General features: G+C 45.3%; 2 protein-coding genes across 2 annotated transcripts; one reads left to right on the top strand and one right to left on the bottom strand.

The window, feature by feature from the left end:
- Positions 1 to 20,095: 20,095 nt before the first annotated feature.
- LOC141040854 (protein FAR1-RELATED SEQUENCE 5-like) lies at positions 20,096 to 20,635 on the bottom strand. The gene has a single exon (XM_073506969.1). The coding sequence runs from the start codon at positions 20,633 to 20,635 to the stop codon at positions 20,096 to 20,098; it is 540 nt and encodes a 179-aa protein (XP_073363070.1).
- Positions 20,636 to 24,189: 3,554 nt separating this feature from the next.
- LOC109770809 (chaperonin-like RbcX protein 2, chloroplastic) lies at positions 24,190 to 26,570 on the top strand. Its single transcript, XM_020329520.3, has 5 exons — positions 24,190 to 24,526; positions 25,667 to 25,758; positions 25,864 to 25,921; positions 26,025 to 26,090; positions 26,200 to 26,570. Exons 1-5 carry the CDS (start codon positions 24,317 to 24,319, stop codon positions 26,323 to 26,325), a joined length of 552 nt encoding a protein of 183 aa, XP_020185109.1. The 5' UTR covers positions 24,190 to 24,316; the 3' UTR covers positions 26,326 to 26,570.
- The last annotated feature ends 50 nt before the right edge of the window (positions 26,571 to 26,620 follow it).

The raw sequence follows: 26,620 nt of genomic DNA on the forward strand, positions 1-26,620 counted from the left end.
TTACCCAACTCGCCCACACGCCTGGATCGTCGTTCACTGTCTTCTGCACGAATCTTGACACGAAAAGGTGGATTTGGTGTGCCACGTAGGACAAGTCCTGTGTGTGGCATGTAGGTAGTTCGTCCGCACGCCGGTTTTTCCTCCGAGGTCAGCGGTTGCGAGTTGGGGTGTGCGGTGGAACTGCCGTCGCGCCCGCACGCCACGCCTGACTGCGGTTGCCGTCTCCCACGACTTGCCACTCGCGCTCCCCTCGCGGTTCATTACTCCCCTCCCATTCATTGCTCCCCAACCCACCTTCCACACCAGTTGCATTCGATTGAGGAGAAACCGAGAGGATAAGGCGACGGCGGCGGCGAAAGAGTCGACCGCATTCGCGGCCGTTGGTGGGGTTCGTCGGACCGGAGCGTCGTCGCCGGAGGAGCCACAGATTGAAGGTATGGCTCCCTCCATGCTCACATTCCTGCCTACGGTTTCTGTCTCCTCCCTCTATGGTCAATTTCCCCTCGAGTTTCCTCAACATTCCGGCCGATTCGCGGTGCTCCGGCGTCCCCGTCGGCGGTGGAGTCGCGTGCTTGCCATTTAGGGTGGCATTGTGCAGTTTCGTCGCCGCCGCGGTGGCAGTCATGCCGGTGTGGCTCGCCTGGTCTGCAGCCGCATCTGTATTTTGCCTGTGTTTGTGCGGGGATTTTCTAGATGTTAGTTCTGATTTTGCCTCGAAATGCTATGGCCATCAGTGTAGGGCATTTTGTTGTTGTTGAATTCAGGGTATGATAGTTGCGATTGAACCCTAGATCTAGTTAGGTGCATTTCAAACTGTAGGATAATGGCAGTCATGGCATTTTCAACAACTACCATCACTGATGGCAACTAATTTTCTCAATCAACCGTGTCAGTTGTAGGATAATGTCAGTTTGTGAGATCCAATTCAGGGAGTAATTTTTGTGTATGATTTCTACCTCTAGATAGTTGCATACTTAAGTGTGTGATCATGGCAGTCATGGCAATTTTCATTGCATTTGTTTTACCCACAACTATACTTCCAAGTGGCAACTAATTTTCTGAATACACTATGCCTGTTGCCATGTCATATGCAGGATAATGGCAAATTGACTGTGCAATAGACTCAATTGCGTTTGCCATGCTGACTTGTGATAGCTGAACATATTTGAATGTATTACATGGCAACTCATTTTTACATGAGGCCAGTGTGTGAGTTGCCACATTATATGTTGTGCAGCCGAAGTTGTCTGCCCTTTTTTGAAGTGCCTTGTGTTAACATGGCAACTTGAACCTAGCAGATGTGATCTGTACATTTTATGAAGCCAATGTGTTAGTTGCCACATTTCATGTTGGACAATCCTAGGGGGTGGGAGTTCCTATGCTATGCCTCATTTGCCACTTTAATTGGAGCCAACATGGCAAGTAGATTCTGCTTGCTGGCAACTACTTCCTTCAGAAGCACATACACGTCCAGTTGCCATGTTTCTGCAATTGCTTTTCCATTTGATTATTTTTCTGCCTTTTTGTGCATGTTCAGCACATGGCAATTACTGCCCTCTTCAGGTGCTTAAACTTTGGGGCAACCATGGAGTTTTCATTTTTGTTCATCGATGATATCCAGTAAATATTTACTTTATGCATTTCTTTCCGTATCCGTCTGTTGTGTTTTCATTTCACCCTAACGTGTGTTTTGTTCTCATCGTAGCACAATGGCTCGCGGTGACCATCAAGATGATGATGACTTCATGGAGTTAACACAACAGAATCGCGCGACTGGTCGGACAAAAGATGGCGATGAGGTCACTTTCCACCCCCATATGTTTTTAATGTCACATTGAGTTTTCAATCTTCCGTTAGAACTAAATTTGCATGACATTGAACATGGCAACAAATGACCCTATTTCTGTTATGCAGAAGAAGAAACGTCATCGCAATAGGGCTTCACAAGAATGCCTGACTATATTGACCGAGGGATTTACCGATGAGCAGAAGGGAGCTGCCGGTGAGATGGGGATGCGGGCTCTGCTGGATGTTCGGTGCAAGAATCTAGTGAACCCTGTATGCGGCTGGCTCGGTGAGATTTATGATCCCGCCTCCAGGGAATTCGTGATTCCGGGACGTGGAAGACTGCCTTTGGATGAGGAATCTGTGTTCTGCACTTTGGGTGTGCCCCATGGAGAAATCAAAGTCCCGTATGAGGTGAATAATAAGATTGAGGAAGCCTTGTTCGCCCGTTTGTTTCCTGGGATGGCATCCATGCCGGATATGACTGTGCTGGCAACTTCGCTGGAGGGCATGAAAACCCATGGCGAGGTATTTAAGATGAAGCTGCTCATGTACTTGATCTCAGCTGTCTTTGCGCCTACCACATCTCTTCGCCCAAGCAACAAGTGCTTCCCCATCCTGGTAAATGCTCTCTCTCTACTTCTTTTTCCCTTCAATCTTTTCATTTTGATGTCATCTGGAAGCTAGTCACTGCCAGTTTTTTGACGTTTTCATTAGAATGCTGATGCGGCAACTTTTTGTCCTGAAATTGTGCTGTGCAGGCGAAGCTGAAAGACGTTAAGAACATGAATTGGTGTAAATTCATCGCGGACTTCCTGCATGATGCATTCTCAAACAAGATGTACCAGAAGGGTTGTCGCTTGCACTTAATGGTATTTTTTCCCTACTCTTTTGCAAATACTCTTATCACGGTTCACTGTTTTCCTAAATCGACATCGCAGCTGTTGATACGTGTGAACCGTACAAGATCGTGCATGGCAACCGTACAAGATCGTGCATGGCAACCCTTTGTTTCATTTTATGTGTGAATCTTTTACATGTTAAAGTGACTTTTGTTTGATCCATGGCATCTGTAGTTGCTGCCTACAAGGCAATATCATTTTTCAACAACACAAAAAATGTTCATTTCATACATTCATTCTCTTTTATACAATCTGCATGGCAACCATGATGTTGAGCTGGTGGCAGCTACCAGCATAACAAGATGGCAACTGCCAACATAGCATGATGGCAACTAACATAGATAGATGGCAAATCTTTTTTCTTCATTCCCTTCAACTTGATGACTCAAGGAAACTACATAAGCTTCTTTTCAACATAGCATGATGGCAACTGACATAGCTTTCTTTTTTATTGTGTATACCAGCTAATGTACATCGACCGTCTTGATCTGTCCACCATCGACTTTACGGGGATAGGAGGTCCGCCGCCTCCACATAAGCTCATGTTGTCAAGGTTGTGCTTGCTGCAGACAGGATAACTGATACGAAATATGGGAAACTGCAGGTTAGTTCTGCCTTCTTTCTTGCACGACATTCTTCAATTTCGATGTTGCATAACGTATGAAAAAAATTCCCCATACGGCAACCATTTGTGGCTAACAAGAGATAAATACATTGGCAACCATGGCTGTCTGCACATGGCACCCATGTCTGACCCCATACGGCAACTCCGCCATCCGTGTCGAAACTCCTTTTTTTCCTCTTTTTTGCAATACATGAATTGTTAGTCACTGCTCCTTATTTCTCTCTTACATCTTAGTTGTTTTTGCTGTTTTCTAGCTGATGGCCAAGCATGCTATAGACTACAGTGTGTTTGGTGGGCCACAAAACTTTGGCAAGTGGATGGATGTGCATTCAGCTCCATCTTGTCCTGCTGAGGTAATCAAGGATGTTTATTTTGTTTTTTGAAATTGTTTTTCTCTTTGCATTTTGATATATCTCTATGGTTGTTTTGGTTTATTTGTTCTTACGCACGTGACTCTAATATGTTTTGTTATTGCTACTTTTTGTTTTGTGCTCAGGCGAGGGCACCTGTTGAGCATTTAGTTGGGCAGTTTGCTTCTGGCATGACCAACTTGCTCGGGAAGTTGGTTGAGGGTTGGACGGCACTTAATGGCTCTGACAGCGACGCGGTTGTGAGGAAGTTCACACCATTCATTGGAGAACGGACACATCGACCAACTGGTTGTCGTGGCCGGTGCGAATACAATAGCTCTCAGGAGCTCCCTGACACGCAAGATGAGCTAGATGGAGATGCTGGTCTCGACAAGGACGATGACAATGACATGGAGAATGTGCAACATGAAACCGACGAGGATGAGCATGTTGAAGTTCGTGTAGGTGGTAAGAAGGACAAGGCTGCACCAAATGTTCCTCCACCGGAGAAAGTCATTGAACAAACAGTTGCGAGAGACACGGGGGTGTCGCCCTCAAAGAGGGGCAGGGCTCCAGAGGATGTTGGGCAGGGCTCTGTTGGAAAGAGGTCTAGGACCGATCCCGTAGCTGCTAGGAGGAGGTTCGACATCTACTTAGTGTTTTGTTTGTCCCTCCTTTTTAACAGACCGACCCTTTTTTCATTGTTTGCTAAGTGCGGCACGATTTTTGTGTCTCACACTTGGTATCCTTTTATGCCATTTTTTCTACGTGCAGTGAGGCGAAAGCTGGTGGACGAGCAGTTAAGAAGAAACAAGCGCCAACGCCACTTTTGAACAAGGGTGCTCCCACTGCTGGTGACACCACTTGCACTAGGTCGTCTCCTCGTACGTCGGCGTCCTACACCGGGGATCCTGTCGTGTTGGAAGACTTGAGGAGACAATCAAGAAGTAGGTTCTCCCTGTTTTTCATTGTCATGGTGCTATTTTTTTGCTTGATGCATTCTAGATCATACACAACTTTTTTACTTGATACATTTATGTGGAAACTGCCGTTTGCTTTTCATGGCAGCTGTCCAGCTTGCCACATGGTCTACTGCCATCAGTTCCACATGGCAACTGCTATTTTTTCATGATCTATTTTTTGCTGCATGGCAACTCTTGCTTGTTCTGTATGGCAACTGCTAACTAGGCCACATGGTAATTCTTATTCCATTGATATGGCAACTAGCAGCTTTCCACTGACTTCCACCACCTACATTGTCATGTGTGCTTATCCATACCATGTTCTCAAATGGCAGCTCTGGCACATCTCACATTTTTCATTTTTATGATGACTACCATGGAAACTATTTTGTTCACTTTTTTATACTCTTCATGTGCTTTCTTGCAGGGTGAAGAAGACTACTAAACGCATGACCAAACACAACCCTAGAGACCCTCTCGAACGCATTCACTCCAAGTTGTCGACAAGTGGCAACTCAGATGTTCATGAGCCGCCAGTCGACAAAACTGTTGCTACACCGTCCACTGTTCCCACTAGCTCTGATGCAAGCGGCCGACCATCTCCGCCGGTTGCAGATGTGCAAGCTACAACAACAGGCATCCGTACATCTGGGAGTGATGAGTCAGTATCTGCCAGGACTGCTGAGATATTGCCCACTCTGCTGGCAATGAGGGATGCTGCTGTGACCCATGCCACCCGATCAACAAGTGTTGAAGTGGACGCTCCCGAGATCAACCTAAACAAGGAAGATTCCCGCTCATCTGATACGGATTCCAAGCGTATGGCTGGTGGTACTTCTACGTCCACAAAAGAAAGGGTTGCGGCCACAATTCAGAATGAGATGCCATCCACAGGTGAGACTCATGGCACAATGCCCCAGCTTCTTGTGGTCCAGAGGTTGCTACGGCGACCGTTGCGCGAGCTGGTCTTCCACCTAGGCGGCGTAGCCCCCGCAAGCATCCTGTAGACATATCCAATGCACCAGATGTAGCTAGGAGCAGCAGAGATGACTCTGGTTGTGTGCCTGCTTCCACACTGTTCCCACCTCCTGCCAAAAGCAATGTTATGGAGAAAACGGAAGTCCGGAGTACAACTAACGCAGGTGGCAAGCCGTGCATGACTGAAGGAGGTGAACGTCCGGAGCAGATTGTGTCTTTCACCGCCGTGGAGAACCCCAACTTAAATCTGCGCACTTTTAAGCTCCTAGTCAACATTGGTGTCCCATACAACCCAAACAAGAAGATTGGCAAGAAAGTTGCGATTGATACCGCTGGCAGCACGCCCCGCCCTACTAATAAGCCTGATGATTCTGCAGCAGACGAGGCAGAAATGTTTGTTGATCTGTCACCCATGGATTCTGCCAAGCAACTTGTTCGCGATCCGGCTGGTAGGCAGGAGAGGCACCCAATGGATTTCACCCCACCGAGCTGTAGCCTTGGCATCGATCACAGTCAAGATGAACCAGTGGTGCAAGATCCTATGCCTGTTGCCTTTGCTTTCTCGGCGGGCACGACCCCAATGATGGCACGACCAATGGCTGATGGCAGGAAGGCTGTGAAGTTTGCTGAGCCGATAGTGCAAGGTACATTTTTTTGTGTTTGTCATTTTGTTTCTACATTTTTTTAGTCTGACGTTTGTCACAAGCTTTTTTGGTTTCTTACTGGTGGTGGCAAATCTCATGAGATGCACATGGCAACTGGAGTTGCTGCAACATGGCACCTACAGTTGTTGCCATGTGGCAATTCCATTTGCAATGCACATGGCAACTCCAGTTCAATGTACTTGGTAACTGCAGTTGTTGCCACATGGCAACTACAGTGCACTGCACATGGCAGCTAGAGTTGGTTCCACATGGACACTTTGTAATTTGCACCTATAGTTCACATTCTGCACTCCTTTTCACAATAACTTGTTGTTTCCAAGTTTCCTAACCCACTGTTTGATCCTTGCAGCCACCCCTGAGGAGATTCGCCGTCACTTGATGAAGCTCACCACAGGATTGAGGAGGAAGCATTGAAGAGGAGGTCCTCACGGGGTCAGGGGCAATCAAGTTCTAACGTGCCTGCTGAGTCGGTATCCGAGGATACCGTTAGAAGTGCCACCCCTGGATCTGTGAGGCAGCATAGGGTAGTTCACGCACCACCCGTGGATGACTATGAGCCCGAAGTTAAGGCCACAAAGGAGCAGAACCATCTGTACGATATTGTCAAGCGTTTTGGAAATGCGAGGTCGAACAGCAAGCACATGAAGGAGCTGAAAGCGTAATGTCCACACCACATAACCCCTCACTTGCTTTTCTCTGATTTTTTTCCTTTGCTATTCCAGCCATGCGTTGTTTATGTTTTATTTTTATTTTATTTAGTAGACATGGTTCTTTCATGTTATATCATTTTCATACAGCTCATGTTTGGACAGAACCAAAATCATACAATGTGATGCGACGTACGTCGACCTGGGTGATCTTGCCGAGTCTGTGAGGGCCACTTGGTAAAATGTCGAAGAATGTAGTTGCGTGTGGGATTGACTTCATCAACAGGCATATGGATATTTGTCCCAACAAGACGATCATGCAGTACAACGTGACCTGCAAAATATGGGATGATGACTTCCACCATAAAATCCTGAGGAAGCATTTTGCCGCGCATGGTGAATTCAAGCTCACACCGAAGAAATGTGTGAGTGTTCCTTCTTTGTTTGCACATATTTCTTCCATGGTATGTTTTGTCAGTAGCTATACTTCATATGTGGGCGACATACTGTTTTGTGACAGATGTTTTCATGTGGCAACAGCTGCCATGTAAAATAAGTCTGACTGTTTTTAATGCAACCTATGTGGCAACTTCACTAAAAATATTGGGCAACTTTGTTTATACATGGATGGCAACTTCTTTTAATTACACATGGCAAATAAACATTCTCTGTGGGCGCATTTTTGGACCCTTGCTGCTTTGTCATTCATGTACCTCTTACTGTATCCGGCAATATCTTTACATATCATTTTTTCAACTACATCATTTTCTATTTTTGATGTGAACTCTGCTTTTTCTTTTCCTTTATTTTACTTGCAGGTCCTATTCCCCATGTTCCAGGAGCTTGCACCAGACAACCCAGATGACAAGTGTGGTCACCACTACACGATTTGCCTTGACCTAAAGAACCAACGATTCGAGGTGCTTGATTGAATGCGTTCAGAATCTGATGAAGACCTTACTACACTTGCTGAATTCTTCATCAACAACCTCAAAGAGACATGGAACCGTCACTACGAAAACTCAAAGGTCCAGATCAGTCATTTTCCAATCGAGTATGTCGCGACTACGAAGCAAGGAAACCGGCAATTACTATCTTTTTTTCATTTGTCCTCCACGCCAATCCTAAACCTTTTGTCACCTCTGCATTGAAGTTTATGATTTTTTTGTGTTCTCTTGAGTTCACCTGATTCTTTTCTTTATAGGCATGATTGTGGCTTTCACACGTTGGAATACCTTGCAAAGTGGGAAGGTCGACGTGCAACATCCCAAATTTTCAATTTGGAATGTTATACATAGGTCATCATATGCATATCATATTTTATTTGCATTTTGGTTTAGGATCCTAAAAATCCTAAGCAACCCAAGGACCCACGGAGAGAGTTGGGGATTTTATTATTTTCATATTTGAATTTTCTCAAATATTGAAAAGAGGATCATTTTGGTTTTAATTGTTTTTCTCTCCGAAATATTTCAATATAAAAATAAAGAAGAGGAGATAATATGACTTCTCCAAAATAAAAGAAATATTGGAGGAAAAATGTTAAAATCAAATAAATAATTTTATTTGGATTTTATTGCTATTTTATTTGAATTAGAAAAATATGCATTTCTCAAAATTGCATTTTAGGCCAAGAAAATGTTCACTATGTTCTAAATATTCTATTTAGACGGTGAAAATTGTATTTGGCATTTTTAGTATTTTTTATATTTTTATTAGGATTTTTCTCGGCGGAATTTTATTTTAAAAAAAGTTTCGGACCGAGTGGGCCGAAGCCCAGCCGGCCCAGGGCCCGTCGCCACCACCCCGAGCTGGTCTCCGCCTGCCGCATGCCGCCGTCGCCGACCCGGAGACCGCCGCCGCCCTTGCCCCTCCTCCAAGCCGCCCCGCCCCTCCCCTCCTTGTAAGCCGCCACCCCGCCCCCACATCGCCACTCGAGCCGCCGCAGCCCGCAGCAGCAGCGCCCCGCGCCGCTTGCCTCGCCGCCCCGCCCCGCGCAGCCGCCGCCGCCACGCACCACCCGCACCACCCCGTCGTCGCCCCGCGCAGCCGCCCTGCCCGCCGGAAGCCGCCGGAGCCGCGCTGGACTTCGCGGATCTCGCCGCCATTTTTTTCGGTTTAAGTAAAAACCGTCGGGTTTACTTCAAAACCCTAGATCGGTTTTTATTTATTTATTTAGACCGGTTCGGTTTTTCTCGGTTTAGTTCGTTTGCGAACATTCGTTCGTTCATTCGTTCATTTTAATGAACGAATTCGCCTGTTCGTCTCTGTTAGCGGACGTTCGTCTGATAGATTTTTCTTTTTATTTTCTTTTTCGGCAAGGGACCTATCCGCGATTATTTTTATCGTAAATTAGCCCCTGATCTTCAAACCCTCGCCGTTTCTTAACCGTTTGTCCAAATCCAGTGAAACCAACGCCAAAATCTTTGCCTCGAGCCCCTCTTTGTGTTTAATCAACTTGAACAAGGTTTTGACAATTTAAAATTTGGTTCCAAGCAGATTTGAATTCGAGGTTCTTTCGACCGTAGTTTCAGTTTCGTAGCTCCGATTCGATTGATTCCTTTTGCAAATCAAAGCTTTTCAGTTGAACTTTCAAATTGATCTTCTTATTGGAAGCTTTACCCGTGCATCTATGCTTGAGTGCTTATGTATTCTATTGTTTGTTTGTTATAGAATTCCCGGAATGCAAAGCGTGCTACTACGAGTCTCTAGGGTTTGCAGATCGTCAGCAAGGCAAGTAACACTTTGATCATATCCCTTTAAAACCCAGTTTTTATGCATTAGTTTCAATCCTCAAACATTGCATGGTTAGGAATTGATAACATGTGGGTATTGGGAAGTAGTTCATGAGGTAGAACCTATTGCCCTTTTATTATCAAACCCTTGGGAGTTACCTCTACGTTATGCTTATATTGCCATGCTATGCTCGTAGACGTGGATTGGGTTTGAGTGTATCCATGACAGATGTGAGAGTGTTAAATTAATGGTTAACTTAAGGTGGCTACTTAAACACACATCTGGGTGGATTGGTTGCGGGCACCTGGGGATATACCACTGTTGTCCTTTGGTTCGCCACCCAGGCTCAAAGGGATCATAAGATTATTCATGCTAGAAACTTCCGTGTGTAGCTAAAGCTATTATGGGCTCTAGCATAGTTGAGTATGTTGCATGACCTCTTTCAGTGGTGGGCTAGCAGATGTAGGGGAAAGTAGGTGTAATTGTCCACCCAGAGTAAAGAGTTAGTGCTTTTGAAAGACTGTGTCTCGGTCATCCGTTTCTCAAACACCATGTAGTGCGAGAAATCCAACGGAGGAGATCGAGTCTTGTGGGGAAAAGTACGCAAACCTCCGCAGAGTGTACAAACTAATCATGGTTAGCCGTGTCCCCGGTTATGGACAATCTTGAGTATCTGGTTCTTGGATTATCATGTTGATCTCATCACTCTAAATTAATTTGCTGGGTTGTTAATTACTTGTTTAATTGGGATTGTGATGGGGGTTTACCATTCTCAATATTTATCAACTACCATGATAGTTAAGCAAAATATATTCCTTTGTTGTAGGGAAAAATTGGCTTTTCGCAAAACATTATAACGATAGAGCCTCCACCAGCCATATATGCATGTAGTGATAGCATTTACTTTGTTCATTGCTCTACTGTGTTATATTGCCAGCATATTCCATGTGCTGGCCCGTTTCGGGCTGCAACATATCATGTTGCAGACTTTTCAGACGAAGAGTAAGGTGCGCTAGGTCGTTGTCGTGCACTCAGCTATGCCGTTGGAGTTGATGGACTCACTTTTTCTTCCAAGCCTTCCATTGTTATCTTATTTAGATGGCTTAAGCCATATTTATTGTAATAAGTTCTCTTTTGAGACATTCGATGTAATAAGTGTGTGATTGAACTCTGTTATAAATTCTTCAAGTACTGTGTGTGTCAGCATTACCGATCCAGGGATGACACTTATACACAAAGATTTGATCGCCTGAGGTCGGATCGCTACAAGATGGTATCAAAGCACACACAGATTGTAGGACACGACCACTAAGATGAGCCATAGGTCACTCTTCTCTACTCATTTCTGACTCCTCTCCATTTTCCACTCTATAGGATGGCGGACTCAAGGAACAAGTTTGCACAACCAGATGAAGACACACCTTCCGGACGACACTTGAAGGAAGTCACTAGGTACCTGAACATCGGAATACCAAGCTTCACCAGGACCTACACCGCCACTTTACCAGAAGAGAAGCGATGGATGATTCGAGTTCAAGTTCCAGGAAGGACATTCACGCCAGTCACTGAGCCCATAGAGTTTTCCTTTGATGCACCAACCTGGAGTCTAGGTAAGAGTATGGCAGCCCACATCGCCATGGGACGCATCGGCGAAGTTTATCACAAGGATCTTAAGGACGCCATCTACCAGATATGTGGGCGCCGAGGTGAGCAATGGGAGATGATCAGCACCAGGAGGGACAAGTCCATTGCAGCTTTCATCCAGGAGTTAAACCAGCACATTCGTCGACAGGAGAACCAGATGTGTGCAAGCATGATAGACCTGAAGAAAGTGATGACCCGGAATATGGAGATACAAGAGGAACTCAAGTCTACACGCGACGGATACGAGGAGGAAATCACAATACTAGTGGAGAAGAATGACGACCTGGCAAGGAAGCTAGGAGTGTTCATGGGAGACCCCGCGCCAGGAGCAGATGACGACCATCCCGATGACATTCGTTCTGAGGACTACATCATCATCGACGACACCGACTCCGACCCCGACAGTAGTGATGATGACTATGAAGACGAAGCTGGAGCTGATATCATGGAGTCTTCCACCGATCAAAATTTCTAGTAGACCCCCATATTATTAGTAGTATTTTCCCCCATGTATATATTAGTAGTCCGAGCACTGTAATGATAGTTAGATCGATTGTATGCCCTTGTTTGAATTGATTTTGGTGTGATATGAATGTGTTTGTCTCATGTGCATATGGGTAGTGTTTTCTCACTAGACCTCATTCTATTCTAATCTCTCCCCTCTAAACCCATCAGATGCCTCCGAGACATGACCCCGGATTTGCCTTCCCACCGGAGCTCACTCAATTGATCCAACAGCAGAATGCCTTGATGCAGCTACTAGTCCAGAACCAAGGCAACAACAACAACCCACCGCCACCACCACCAGTGGACAACTTAGCCCGTTTTCTAAGGTTGCAGCCACCGGTGTTTTCCAGTAGCACCGAGCCAATAGTTGCTGATGACTGGCTACGAAGGATTAGAAGAGAGTTGACCACCGCAGGTTGCACAGATGTTGAGAAGGTGCATTTTGCCACACATCAATTGGATGGACCCGCAGCCTCATGGTGGGAGAATTACACAGCCACTTTCCCAATAGCCAATGTCACTTGGGAGCAGTTTCAGCAAGCATTCCGCACTGCTCATGTCTCAGCGGGAGCTAGGCGCATGAAGAAGCATGAGTTTCATAACTTGCGCCAAGGAAATCGTACTGTGGGGAAGTACGTGGATGAGTTCAGTAAGTTAGCCCGCTATGCCCCAGATGATGTGGCCACAGATGCCGCTAAGCAGGAGAAGTTTATGGAAGGACTGAATGATGAGATGAGTATGCAGTTAATGGTGGCAACATTTAACAACTACCAGGAGCTGGTAAACAAGGCTCTTATGATTGAAGGGAAGCAGCAGCAGATTGAGAACCGCAAAAGGAAGTATGGACAAGGGAAGATTCAGGAGCTCAGCAGAAGCCTCGTTTTACCCCGAACTCGGGAGGATATACCCATAACCATGGAGACCATACCCACAATGGAGGAAGCTCGCATAACCACGGTGGCCCCAAGAATGGAAATGGGAATGGGACAGGTAGTAATCAGAACCGCTCTAACCCAGCCACACCTGTCAAGAAGGACCAAAGTCACATTACTTGTTTCAAGTGCGGGAAGACTGGACACTACGCCAATGAGTGTCCTGAACCAAAGAATGGAAATGGCAATGGAAGCTCTGGGAAGAAGCCCAACCCTTTCAACAGAGGACAGGTGAACCATGTGAACGTGGAGGAGGTTGAAGAGCAGTCAGATGCAGTTATCGGTAAGTTTTTGGTTAAGTCATTTACAGCAATCGTTCTTTTTGATACTGGTGCATCGCATTCATACATTTCAAGGGGATTTGTGGATAAGTATAAGTTGCCCACCAAAGTTCTTAGGACCCCTATGTTAGTAAGCTCGCCAGGAGCGGAGTATATGGCAAGCCAAGGATGCTTTCAGATGCCAGTAACCATAGGTAGGCATGTTTTCCCCTCAGACCTGATAATTTTGGAGTCACAAGGATTGGATGTGATACTAGGAATGGATTGGCTATCTATGTATGGGGGAAACATCGATTGCGCCAGCAAGTCAATTCTGCTCACCACACCGGAGGGAAAAAGGATCAAGTATGTATCCAGGCATGCGCCAAAGAGAACCCAAGTAAATTCTCTCTCCGGAGTTGTTCGGGAGGAAGTGTCTGTAGTGAAGAATTATCCGGATGTATTTCCAAAGGAATTACCAGGCATGCCACCGGATCGAGACATTGAGTTTTTGATAGAGCTGTTGCCAGGCACCAGACCGATATCGAAGAGACCATACCGGATGCCCGCAAATGATCTGGAGGAGATTAAGAAGCAGATCAAGGAGTTATTGGAGAAAGGTTACATTCGATGAAGTTCGTCACCGTCCGAGATAAAGGAGAAGATGAGCAAAGGAAAAGCCAAAGGTTTTCACGACACCTTGTGGTTTGAGGACCGTGTTTATGTGCCCAATAATGCAGAGATCAGGAAGTTGATACTACAGGAAGCTCATGACTCGCCATACTCGATACACCCCGGAAACACCAAGATGTATTTGGATTTAAAGGAGCGTTTCTAGTGGACTGGTATGAAGAAGGATATTGCCGAGTATGTAACCGTATGTGATGTATGTCAGAGAGTGAAGGTAGAACATCAGAAGCCAGCAGGATTACTGCAGCCTATGTCGATACCCGAATGGAAGTGGGATAAGCTTGGCATGGATTTTATCACCGGATTACCCAGGACCCGATCGGGATATGATTCCATCTAGGTAGTAATAGATCGTTTGACCAAAGTGGCTCACTTTATCCCAGTGAAAACCACTTATACGAGTGCGAAGTTGGCCAAGATATATATGACCAGGATCGTATGTCTGCATGGAGTTCCGAGGACCATCGTATTAGATAGAGGAACACAGTTCACTTCAAAGTTTTGGCATCAGTTGCACCAGACTTTGGGAACCAGGCTAGAGTTCAGTACATCCTTTCATCCGAAGACATATGGACAGACCGAGAGAGTCAATCAGATTCTGGAGGACATGTTGAAAGCTTGTGCGCTAGATTATGGATCTAGTTGGGATGATAACTTGCCCTACGCAGAGTTCTCATACAACAGCAGCTACCAAGCCAGTTTGAAGATGGCACCCTTCGAAGCTTTGTATGGAAGGAGGTGCAGGACACCGTTAATGTGGGATGAAGTTGGAGACCGTCAGTTGTTTGGACCAGATTTGATCAAAGAGTCAGAAGAGAAGGTTAAATTGATTCGAGATAGACTGAAGGTAGCTCAGTCCAGACAGAAGAGTTATGCAGACTCAAAACACAAGGAGGTAGTCTATGAAATCGGAGACAAAGCATATCTTCATGTGCCACCTCTGCGAGGAGTTAAATGTTTTGGAGTTAAGGGAAAGTTAGCCCCGAGATTTGTAGGACCATACCAAGTTTTGGAACGTATGGGAGAAGTGGCCTACAAGTTGGAGTTACCCGAAGGACTGTCAGGAGTTCATGATGTGTTTCACGTTTCCCAGTTGAAGAAGTGCCATGCTGAGATGGCCGATATTCCTCTGAGAGATACAGTGCCCCTGGAAGCAATTCAGTTGGATAGTGATCTGACCTACGAGGAGAAACTAGTCAAGATTCTCGAGTTTGCCAGCCGAATTACCCGCAGCAAGGTTATCAAGTTTTGCAAAGTTCAGTGGAGCCACCATATCGAGGACGAAGCCACCTGGGAACGAGAGGATGATCTACGGAAAGACCACCCACACCTATTCTCTAGCCAACCCGAATCTCGAGGGCGAGATTCACCTTAAGGGGGGTAGGTTTGTAACATCCCAAATTTTCAATTTGGAATGTTATACATAGGTCATCATATGCATATCATATTTTATTTGCATTTTGGTTTTGGATCCTAAAAATCCTAAGCAACCCAAGGACCCACGGAGAGAGTTGGGGATTTTATTATTTTCATATTTGAATTTTCTCAAATATTGAAAAGAGGATCATTTTGGTTTTAATTTTTTTCTCTCCGAAATATTTCAATATAAAAATAAAGGAGAGGAGATAATATAAAAAATGTTAAAATCATAAATAATTTTATTTGAATTTTATTGCTATTTTATTTGAATTAGAAAAATATGCATTTTCAAAATTGCATTTTAGGCCAAGAAAATGTTCACTATGTTCTAAATATTCTATTTAGACGGTGAAAATTGTTTTTGGCATTTTTAGCATTTTTTATATTTTAATTAGGATTTTTCTCGGCAGAATTTTATTAAAAAAAGTTTTGGACCGACTGGGCCGAAGCCCAACGGCCGTCGCCATCGACCCCGAGCCAGTCTCCGCCTGCCGCACGCCGCCAACCCAGAGACCGCCGCCACCCTTGCCCCTCCTCCAAGCCGCCCCGCCCCTCCCCTCCTTATAAGCCGCCACCCCCGCCCCCACATTGCCACCCGAGCCGGCGCCGCCCGCAGCAGCAGCAGCGCCCCGCGCCGCCTGCCTCGCCGCCCCGCGCCCCGCCCCGCGCAGCCGCCGCCGCCCCGCACCACCCGCGTCACCCCGCCATCGCCCCGCGCAGCCGCCCCGCCCGCCGAAAGCCGCCGGACTTCGCGGATCTCGCCGCCGTTTTTTCGGTTTAGGTAAAAACCGCCCGGTTTTCTTCAAAACCCTAGATCGGTTATTTATTTATTTATTTAGACTGGTTCGGTTTTTCTCGGTTTAGTTCGTTTGCAACGTTCATTCGTTCGTTTTAACGAACGAATTCGCCCGTTCGTCTCTGTTAGCGGATGTTCGTCCGATAGATTTTTCTTTTTTGGCCAGGGACCTATCCATGATTATTTTTATCGCAGATTAGCCCCTGATCTTCAAACCCTCGTCGTTTCTTAACCGTTTGTCCAAATCCAGTGAAACCAACGCCAAAATCTTCGTCTCGAGCCCCTATTTCTATTTAGTCAACTTGAACAAGGTTTTGACAATCTAAAATTTGGTTCCAAGCAGATTTGAATTCAAGGTTCTTTCGACCGTAGTTTCAGTTCCGTAGCTCCGATTCGATTGATTCTTTTTGCAAATCGAAGCTCTTCAGTTGAACTTTCAGATTGATCTTCTTATTTGAAGTTTACCTGTGCATCTATGCTTGAGTGCTTATGTATGCTATTGTTTGTTTGCGATAGAATTCCCGAAGTGCGAAGCGTGCTACTACGAGTCTCTAGGGTTTGCAGATCGTCAGCAAGGCAAGTAACACTTTGATCATATCCCTTTAAAACCCAGTTTTTATGCATTAGTTTCAATCCTCAAACATTGCATGGTTAGGAATTGATAACATGTGGGTATTGGGAAGTAGTTCATGAGGTAGAACCTATTGCCCTTTTATTATCAAACCCTTGGGAGTTACCTCTACGTTATGCTTATATTGCCATGCTATGCTCGTAGACGTGGATTGGGTTTGAGTGTATCCATGACAGATGTGAGAGTGTTAAATTAATGGTTAACTTAAGGTGGCTACTTAAACACACATCTGGGTGGATTGGTTGCGGGCACCTGGGGATATACCACTGTTGTCCTTTGGTTCGCCACCCAGGCTCAAAGGGATCATAAGATTATTCATGCTAGAAACTTCCGTGTGTAGCTAAAGCTATTATGGGCTCTAGCATAGTTGAGTATGTTGCATGACCTCTTTCAGTGGTGGGCTAGCAGATGTAGGGGAAAGTAGGTGTAATTGTCCACCCAGAGTAAAGAGTTAGTGCTTTTGAAAGACTGTGTCTCGGTCATCCGTTTCTCAAACACCATGTAGTGCGAGAAATCCAACGGAGGAGATCGAGTCTTGTGGGGAAAAGTACGCAAACCTCCGCAGAGTGTACAAACTAATCATGGTTAGCCGTGTCCCCGGTTATGGACAATCTTGAGTATCTGGTTCTTGGATTATCATGTTGATCTCATCACTCTAAATTAATTTGCTGGGTTGTTAATTACTTGTTTAATTGGGATTGTGATGGGGGTTTACCATTCTCAATATTTATCAACTACCATGATAGTTAAGCAAAATATATTCCTTTGTTGTAGGGAAAATTTGGCTTTTCGCAAAACATTATAACCATAGAGCCTCCACCAGTCATATATGCATGTAGTGATAGCATTTACTTTGTTCATTGCTCTACTGTGTTATATTGCCAACATATTCCATGTGATGACCTATTTCGGGCTGCAACATATCATGTTGCAGACTTTTCAGACGAAGAATAAGGTGCGCTAGGTCGTTGTCGTGCACTCAGCTATGCCGTTGGAGTTGATGGACTCACTTTATCTTCCAAGCCTTCCGTTGTTATCTTATTTAGATGGCCTTAAGCCATATTTATTGTAATAAGTTCTCTTTTGAGACATTCGATGTGATAAGTGTGTGATTGAACTCTGTTATAAATCCTTCGAGTACTGTGTGTGTCAGCATTACCGATCCAGGGATGACACTTATACACAGAGATTTGATTGCCTGAGGTCGGATCGCTACACGACGGGTCCCTGTCGTCATAGCTGCAATGGTCGTTGAGCTCCGCAAAATATACACATGGAACTGGTTGATGAATGAAGATCACAGCACGTGGGCCAACGCACGAGAGTTCATAGAGGAAGCTGTCAAAAGAGCCAATAAGAAGTACAAGTGATGATGTGGTGCTCCATACCGCATGCCTACCTTACATTCTGTGGCTGAGGAATGTAAGGTATCAACTTGTTCTTTTAAAACTATGTCCGTGTGCTATGTTATGACTGCATCCCCCTGTAGTCTAGTATATAGTGGTGGCGTGTGAGTGCCATTGAATATTTGTAATATATGTGTGGATGTGAACCTGCTTAGGTGTGACAACAACTACGTTTATGTTCACTACTATTTATGTGTTTGTGGTTGGTAGTACCAGTTGGGTGTTTGAATGAGTCTATGATGCCTGAAACATGGAAAATATAGTTGATCAGACATGGTTAGTGAAAGTAATCATTCCGTTTTTTGGTTTTTGGGTTTTTTGCATTGCTAACTGTATCGGTTAGCATGGTAGTTCATAAGCAGTCGTTATCTCGTGTTTTTTTGCACGTGATCATTTCAACTAGTTTGTTCATAGTATGCATACAATACAATATGTGTGGGAATAAATGTGTTGTCTGAAAACGAAAATCTACGCGATGGCAGATTCAGTAGAAATAACATGGCATATTCGATGGAAGCTGCATGGCAGATTTAGTAGCACACACATGGCAATTTTAGTCATTCATTCATGGCATTTTCTACAAATTCTGATGCCCACTAACAGTCATTCTCCCATTTTTTAAAATCTAGACCATCTACTTACAAAAATGTTACCAACACCCAAGTTACAATCCTCCACAGTTGCTTACGGATTGCCCATCCCTTTCTTTGTTTTCTTGTGTTTTGCTTGAATTTCCAACCCTGATTTGTCACCTCTTTTGGACGCCCTTTTGTGATGGAACGGGGCGGGTTCTTGACTTGGGTTTGCGTGCTTGCTGTTCCAGACCCTACCTCCGAGTTTCCAGATGATGGACCTGTGGACGAGGGCACACTTGAGGTGCGGGGGAACATGTGTAAGGCTTCTTCAGCCTTCCTCTTTTTGATCTCATCAAGCTATCTTTTCAGGGCCTTAGTGTGTTTTTCTGCCACCCTCGCTGTCTCATCACTCTTGCATGCTTCATCTATTAGTTTAGCATAGTTCTTGGTCAACACAACATGCCTCACGGCGTCCATGGTTGCCTCTGGTCTCTCATCATGCACAACCAAAACTGCATTTGATGTTTGTGGCCCCAACGCATCGTCAGCGTCCCAAGTCCATCGCCGACGTATGAAATGGCGGGGCAATCGCGTTACCGTGTGCATGTCCATTACTTTCAGTATGTGACAGCACACAATCCCGTCCCGTTCGAATTTGCAGCATTGGCAGTAGTATTCGCCTTCATTTATCGAGGCCTTCACAAAGTAGTTCCTTCCCTTGTCTGGGTCTTCAGGTTCTGAATCCGACATGCCCAAGAGAGAACACACCTTGAACGTATGTTCGTCCACCTGGTAAGCCGTGTACATGCTGGCACGCTTTATTTCTTCCTGGAATCTGCATGTTATTGTGCTTTGTTAAACTCTCATTTTTTATGTGTGTAGCACCTTATGTTGAGGTAGGTCGTAACATAGCAAACGTATCTAAAATCAATGATGGCATGGAAATCCTTATTTTTCCCACATTTTTCTTGGGTTCAAAAGTTTCCACAGGGCAACTGCATAATATTGACATGGCAACTGCATAACATTTAACATGGCAAATGCAGATTATTTAACATGGCAAATGTAGTTCATAAAACATGGCAAATGCAGATTTGTCTCCCACGGCAACTACATACCATTTCACATGGAAACTACAGCTCATTACACATGGCAACTACAGTTTAAACACATGGCAACTATAGTTGATTTCACATGGCAACTACAGATCATGCTTACAATGTACTTAGTGGCTATTTACAATAGATTAACATGTCAAAAAGTTGGCAGCTCCATTGCATTCTATATGGCACCTACTATCTTCATGCTTGTGCAAATAAGACGGTAAGATAATCCACTTACTTGTTTAAAATCTTGTTGGTATATATCTTGCTCATCTGCCTCTCCATTGGTAAATATGTTAGCAATTTAGGTTGCTTGAGCGCGGTGTTTGCTTCTTGCTGTAGCTCAGATCCCAGTATTTTCTGTTGCAAAGTTGAGTATTGCTTGGCAAACTGAGCAATGAGTTGCCAGGGCTCACGTACCGCTTCAAAACAACGTTGAACCCCTCGCTGCGCTGCGTAGTCTGCAGAAATGGGAAGAAGCACTACATGAAGTAGGCCGGCACCCAGTACATTCGCTTCTCCCACAGGCTAGTAAGTGTCTCGTTGTCTTGGACTTGGTATGTTTCAATCATAGCCGTCCAGCTCTGTTCAAACTCCTCCACCGTCAAGTTGTGGTCCACGCACAACTCTAATGCCTTGTGCAGCTCTGGACGGTCAGCAAAGAATGGTCCTAGCGTCTCCTCAGCCTTCTTAATAATATGCCACCTGCAGTGCCTGTGCACTGCCAATGGAAAGACCTCCTTTATGCCTGCACGCATGCTAAAATCCTGGTCTGTTATTATGTTCATCGGAGCAAGTCCACCCATGCACTCCAAGAAGGTTTTGAACACCCAAGTGTAACCATCCATATCTTCGTTCCGAACGAGGCCGCAACCGAACTGCAATGACTGATTGTGGTTACTTATTCCTATGAATGGAGCGCGGGGCATCTTGTACATATTAGTGAGATATGTCGCGTCGAACGAAATGCAATCACGGAAATGTTTGTAGGCTCTTCTTGCAGCACCATCCTCCCAATACATGTTTCTGACACGGTCCTCATCGTCCAATCTTATCCTGTAGAAGAAATCAGCATCTGCTTTGCTTTCTCTTCGAAGTAGGCTATCGTGTCTTCTATGTCAGCCAACCTGCTATCTCTACGGTACTTTGCCTTTAGGTTTGTGATGTCTGCTGGTATGTAGGGCATGCTACTCAGTCTACCATCTCCACTGTGGATCAGGGACAATATTTGGACCATTCTTGATGGACCGACGTTACAATCATGTAGCAATTTTACGAATTTCTTCTCGAGGGGGCTGAATCCTCTGTGGGCGCTCAGAAATTTTACCAGGTCAAACTTCTTTATGAGTTCGTGGTTGTGTTCGTCGAAATATTCGGTGACCACCCACCGTGCTCCATCTGCGTTTAGCTTACACCGGACAGGGCATCCCGTCTTGATAATGATACCTCTCTTTCGTTCCGGCACGACAGGCGCAACACCTTTACCCTTCTTGTTCCTTCGTGCCTTGTAGCACCTCATCTCACCTCTGCTGTACTCATTAGTTTTTTTAATTTTCCTATGGTATTCGGTGTTCACCGCAAACCCATGGAACATTGCATATCTCTGGTAGAATTCCTTGGCATCTTCAAACGAACCAAATCTCTGCCCAACATATGGTGGTTGAGGTATCATGATTTCTGATTGCTCATCTTCTTCATCCCCTTGTGCTTCGTCATCAGTTTCATCATTCACTTTAGTATCGGCGGCTGTTTCATTTGCTTGAGTGTTGCTTGTGCTGTTGTGCAAAGGTGTGCTTGTCGTCATTGCTGGAACGATTGCCAGTTCCGACACTGATTCTGCATTATTTGTGGCAGTATTGTTGACTTGCTGGTGGAACGCTCCTTCCGTGTGCTCAGAGGTTCCCGCAGTAGATGTCCCCGCGCCGCTGTTGATTGTAGTTGAAGGTCCTACAAAAAAACAGGTACGTGTGTAAGCATTGCTTGAATGGCAGGTTTATCGTAACGGAATATAGCAACTGCATCTGATTTGGCATGACATCATTCATACAGCAAGCCATGGCAACTGCAGTTTTTCAACCATGGCAGCTACAGTCCAACAAACATGGCAGCTACTGTTGCTAAGACATGGCAACCATCACATTTAGCATCAATACTTGCATTCTAGGTACGAGCCCACTAGGCAAATGGAGTCAGTCACGAATGTTGCACACATGCAGACAGTAATTGACAAATCCTGAAGACAATAGATTATTATATGCACGTGTCCACTTGGTAGCATTTTTGTTGTTTTCCGCCACCACCGTGACAAATCCACTTTCCCCCCATGCTTTTCCACAAAAGCAAATGCACTACTGTTTTGCTGGTTCACATATTTTTACCTTGTTGTGCTGCATGTGCTAATCGAAGCTGGTCTGTCATTCCAATTTGTTGTGCTCTATCTGCAATAGCATTGGCCTGCAACGGGGAAGCTTGCCACGATACGTTTGCCGATGTGGTTCCACCATAACAACCTGCGATCATTAGCAGTTAGTCAATGCATGGCAACTGTAGTTTGTACAACATGGCACATGTAGTGGTTCAACCATCGCAAACAGATTTGTTCACACTTGGCATCCACAGTTGTTTAGACATTGCAATCACAGTTGATTAGACATGGCAACTGCAATTGATTAGACATGGCAACTGCAGTTGTCCAGACACGGCAACTGCAGTTGTCCAGACACGGCAACTGCGTTTTGTCAAGTCACCACGTAAACACCAATGCCAGCTATGTTCCTTCTCCTGATTCACTGTCCACAAAATCACTTCATACGACTCACCTGTGTACGACGTTGATGGCAAGTACATGGTTGCCGCCTGTTGGCACGTGTTGCATGAAGGTCCTGCGTTTTTTTCATAAAACTTGTAAGTCTTTGCCATCCTTGCAAGTTTAATTTCATGGCCACACCAGTATGTTTCTCTTTCGTATGCGTTACCTTGATTTGCCACATTGGCTACTTGAAGTTGGTCTCCCGTACATCTGTCAGCGTTAGCGCCCTGTGTCTAAACTTGCCATGGTATCCCTGTGTGTGTGGTTGGGTCATAAGAACCTGCGAAAAATGACATTGTGGGACATAAGTAGAATGCCATTTTCCTCGTCACAGACATGGCAACTGTCCCTTTTTTGATCATGCATCGTACCGATGCTCGCGTACTGCTCTAGTAGTGGCAGCAACGGCCCTGCGAAAATGAGTTGATTGTACTCTGCTGCATCCCAAGGGGGCATTTACGGCCTTTGAGAAAACCAAGGATCAGTGTCGTCTTCGTGATTCATTTTTCGCTTTTTCTCCCACTGTGTTTCCAGACACTGCATGAACAAGAACGCATGAATATCCGAAAATGCATTCTTCCTGTTTGCAAAGACAAGAAAACACGGCAATCATATCACATTTCTTGCATAGACAACCAATACATCATGGCAAGTAGGACATGCACATTCATTCTCTTTTCTAAAATCTGGATGCCAACTATCATTTTGAACTGATGGCAACAGCCAAGATAATATGATGGCAAGTAACAACATAACATTGTGGCAGCTAACGGCAAAGATAGGTGGCAAATAACATCAGATATAGGTGGCAATTAATTTTCTCCCTCCCTATGCACCACCCAAATTCCTCCTTTCTTCCCCTAATTTTAGTGAATCCTACACATCCTTCTTGAGCAACTACTCGCAACAATCCAACCCAGAAGCTTAGTTCAACTCTAGGATACAACATGGCAGATGACGTATGTTGGTGGGCAAAGGGGAATACACACAAATCCATGGTGTGTTTGCCCTGACAGTGTGGATCTAGTCGCCATCTTCGTGGGCAATCTGGAATTTTAATTTTCTGGACAGAAGAAGGACGAGAAATAGAAGGAGATCGGAGATCGACCTGTTAGCTCGTCGTCGTGGGGGGGGGGGGGTGGGGAGGCGCTAGGGATCTGCTCTGGTTGCCATGGCAACCAGGGGCGGACACAGGATTTAGCTAAGCCCCAGGCCCTAGGCTAGCTACAGTACGTGTACAGTACTGCTACAGTATCCATGATGCTGTACTTAGTGCAGTTTTGTTTCTTCACGCCCAGGGCCCAGGCCCACCCGGCCTGGGTCCTGGATCCGCCACTGATGGCAACTAGAGAAGGAAGACGATGGAGATAGGGGATCGAGAGGTAGGAGACGACGGCGCAGGTCGAACTGGGGTTCGAAGGCAGGCCGGGACGATGGACGTGTTAGGTCGTGCGGGCAGCGCGGTCGATCGTCTGGACGTGTGGGCGATTGTGCCACACACCGGACGCGCGGGCTGTGTCTGCGTGTGCCCGGACGCCGTCGTGCGGGCGGGGTTGTCTCCGTGCCACACAGGGCGTGCGGCACAACCCCCTAGATGCCACACGTGTGTCAGTTATCGTCGTAAAAAAAAGATTCCGCAGAAACTGAAAAGAAACATAAAAGAAATGGAGAAAAAAGAACCAAAAACGAAAAATAGAACACCCTCGCTTCTCCTGCCTTCAGCCACTGTGCGTCTGTGCCCCACCTGGATCCCTCCACTGCCGTCATACGGACACGGCTACACCACCCATCCGAATCCCGCATCTCTTCCTTCTCTTTCAGCGTGCCACCGCCCGAGGTCGTCACTGCGCAAGAAGCATCTCGCCGTCCTCTTGCTTTCTGCGACTGCGCCGCGATGGCCGTCGCCCAGGCCGCAGCGGTCGTCACGCCGGTGGTGGCCGGGGCGGCGCCGTCCGTCTCTCCGCGGCCGCCGTCCCGGGGACCGGCCGGAGCCGGAGGCGGGCTGGGGTGGCGCTGCCGGCCGAGGGGGAGCGCCGGCCGCGGCCTGGTCATCGCTGACGCGTTCGGCGGGCAGTACGAAGACGGGTTCGGGGACGTGGAATTGGTACGTACGGTGAATGGTCGCTGCACTAACTGGTATCCACATTAAAGTCGGTGGGCGGGCGTACTGATTTGCGCAAAGAAAAGATTGATATGTACTCCGTATATATCAGAGCAGCGGTAGTTTCTGACGAAACGATAATATTCATGTGTCTACCCTTTTTCTTTCCGGGGAATATTCATGCGTATCCTCGAGAGCGCATTTGGACTTCTGAACTTGTTTCTTTGCTAATCCTCTGTCGCGTGATTCCCATAAATATTACTACTAGTCACTTAAGAAGTGCACATTTTCAAACATAGAATCACAGTATAACGAGTAAAACCTCAACACGTTCGCTGATTCTTAGGTGTTTTTTTTTTACGAAAGACTAGTTCAGATAGAACAGTGTACTATGAAGTCTAAAATTGCAATCTTTGAACATGCACTATTATAGTGCAGATTTTGGTTTGCAGGTTACATATGAAGCGACTTTGGACGTGAGAGCAGTTGGATGTTGATCCAAAGGCTTAGAAATATGAATGAGATTTTAAAAGACCCCAAACAACTTTTAAATCTTTACCGAGAAAAGCAACTTATAAATAGACAATCCCTTTGAAGATAGAGAAAGTCCATGCAAAACATGAAAGCAAATTCAGACGGGGAAATGGTATCTTGCCAAAAATCATACTCCTTCCGTTTCTAAATATTTGTCTTTTTTAAGATTTCAAATCAACTACCACATACTGATATATATAGACATATTTTAGAGTGTAGATTCACTCATTTTGCTCCGTATGTAATCACTTGTTGAAATCTCTAGAAAGACAAATATTTAGGAATGGAGGGACTACAAGAGTGAGAAACAATCCATATGAATATTGATGGCCTCATTTTCTCATCCAAAAAGTCTATATATGGAAAAGAAAGTAGGGTGTATCAAAATCCTACAAGATTCTTATGGGAATTATCTGATCCAAATAGGCCCTTCGAAAGATGGCTTGGATATCTTTTCAAACCAGGCAGCGTAGGTGTAGACCGTCCCCTTACCCCTCAAAAAAAAAAAGTTGTAGACCGTCCCCTTACCTTAGCCGTGGTTTGTTTCACTATGCCTATTGACGCCATATTTTTCGATGGCCGTCCCCTTTGACATGTCTCCATTTGCAGGAAATCATGAATTACTTCACTTACAAGGCCACACAGACGGTTCTCTATCAGTTGTATGAGATGAACCCGCCGGCATACACTTGGCTTTATAAGTAAGATGTTTTCTCCTTGGCCTCTTGCATGCAAATGGGTTTCCCTGTTGGACAGTTCGAATACTTCGAAATATTTTTTCAAAAATTATACTTATCCTTTCTCAGTTATCTTGTCGTCAATGACGCAAAAGAGGGTATACATTTCCTGCGAGCACTCTCGAAGGTATCATCTTCGTCTCTTGCTCCGAGGCTACAGAAAAGAAAAACGAGGAAATAAAGCAATGCAATCCTGATCATTCTTAACCTGTTACGTACATGTATACCAGGAGAGGCAAGACTTGGCAGAGAGGGTGATGGTCACGCGCCTTCACTTATACGGTAGATGGATTAAGGTAAATAATGCAGACAGAGGGCCATTTCACCGGTTCTAAGATAAGCATAGGATGCAAAGTGCAGAAGAAAAATATTTACCTCTGTTTTTTCTTTTTGGCATATGATCAGAAATGCGACCATACGAAAATGTACGAGAGGATTTCAAATGAGAACCTGGAGCTCATGCGTGAGAGGCTAATGGAAACAGTGGTGTGGCCAACTGATGACACGAACTCCAGCGACAAGCAAGATTGACGGTTACATGTTGAGTAGGATATGATTGCTTCACTCGACAATGTACTACGCGTGGTAGAATCCCTGCAGGTTTTGAGTGTTGATTTGAGTTACTCATTTGTGGATATAGTCCTTTATCAGAAAAAAAATGAATAGAATAATCCGCGTACATTCTCTCGTAGGGGTTTGTGTGAATGTCACTTAATGATTTTTGTCCTGTGAACTCGAAAAAATATATCAGAACGTGTGATAGTTTTGTTTGTTCATGTTTGACAGTGTGCCTGTGTTCTCTATACTAGTATTGAGCATTCAAAAA

This window comes from Aegilops tauschii, chromosome 2, assembly GCF_002575655.3.
Source record: "Aegilops tauschii subsp. strangulata cultivar AL8/78 chromosome 2, Aet v6.0, whole genome shotgun sequence".
NCBI classification, from domain to species: domain Eukaryota; kingdom Viridiplantae; phylum Streptophyta; class Magnoliopsida; order Poales; family Poaceae; genus Aegilops; species Aegilops tauschii.

What these genes read in the sequence shown, in the direction of transcription:
- LOC109770809 (XM_020329520.3), top strand. Translation starts at nt 24,317, where the DNA reads ATGGCCGTCGCCCAGGCCGCAGCGGTCGTCACGCCGGTGGTGGCCGGG. An exon ending in GGTTCGGGGACGTGGAATTG is followed by an intron (nt 24,527 to 25,666) that starts GTACGTACGGTG and finishes CTCCATTTGCAG; the next exon opens with GAAATCATGAATTACTTCAC. An exon ending in TCCTGCGAGCACTCTCGAAG is followed by an intron (nt 25,922 to 26,024) that starts GTATCATCTTCG and finishes CATGTATACCAG; the next exon opens with GAGAGGCAAGACTTGGCAGA.
- LOC141040854 (XM_073506969.1), bottom strand. Translation starts at nt 20,635, where the DNA reads ATGTATTGGGAGGATGGTGCTGCAAGAAGAGCCTACAAACATTTCCGT.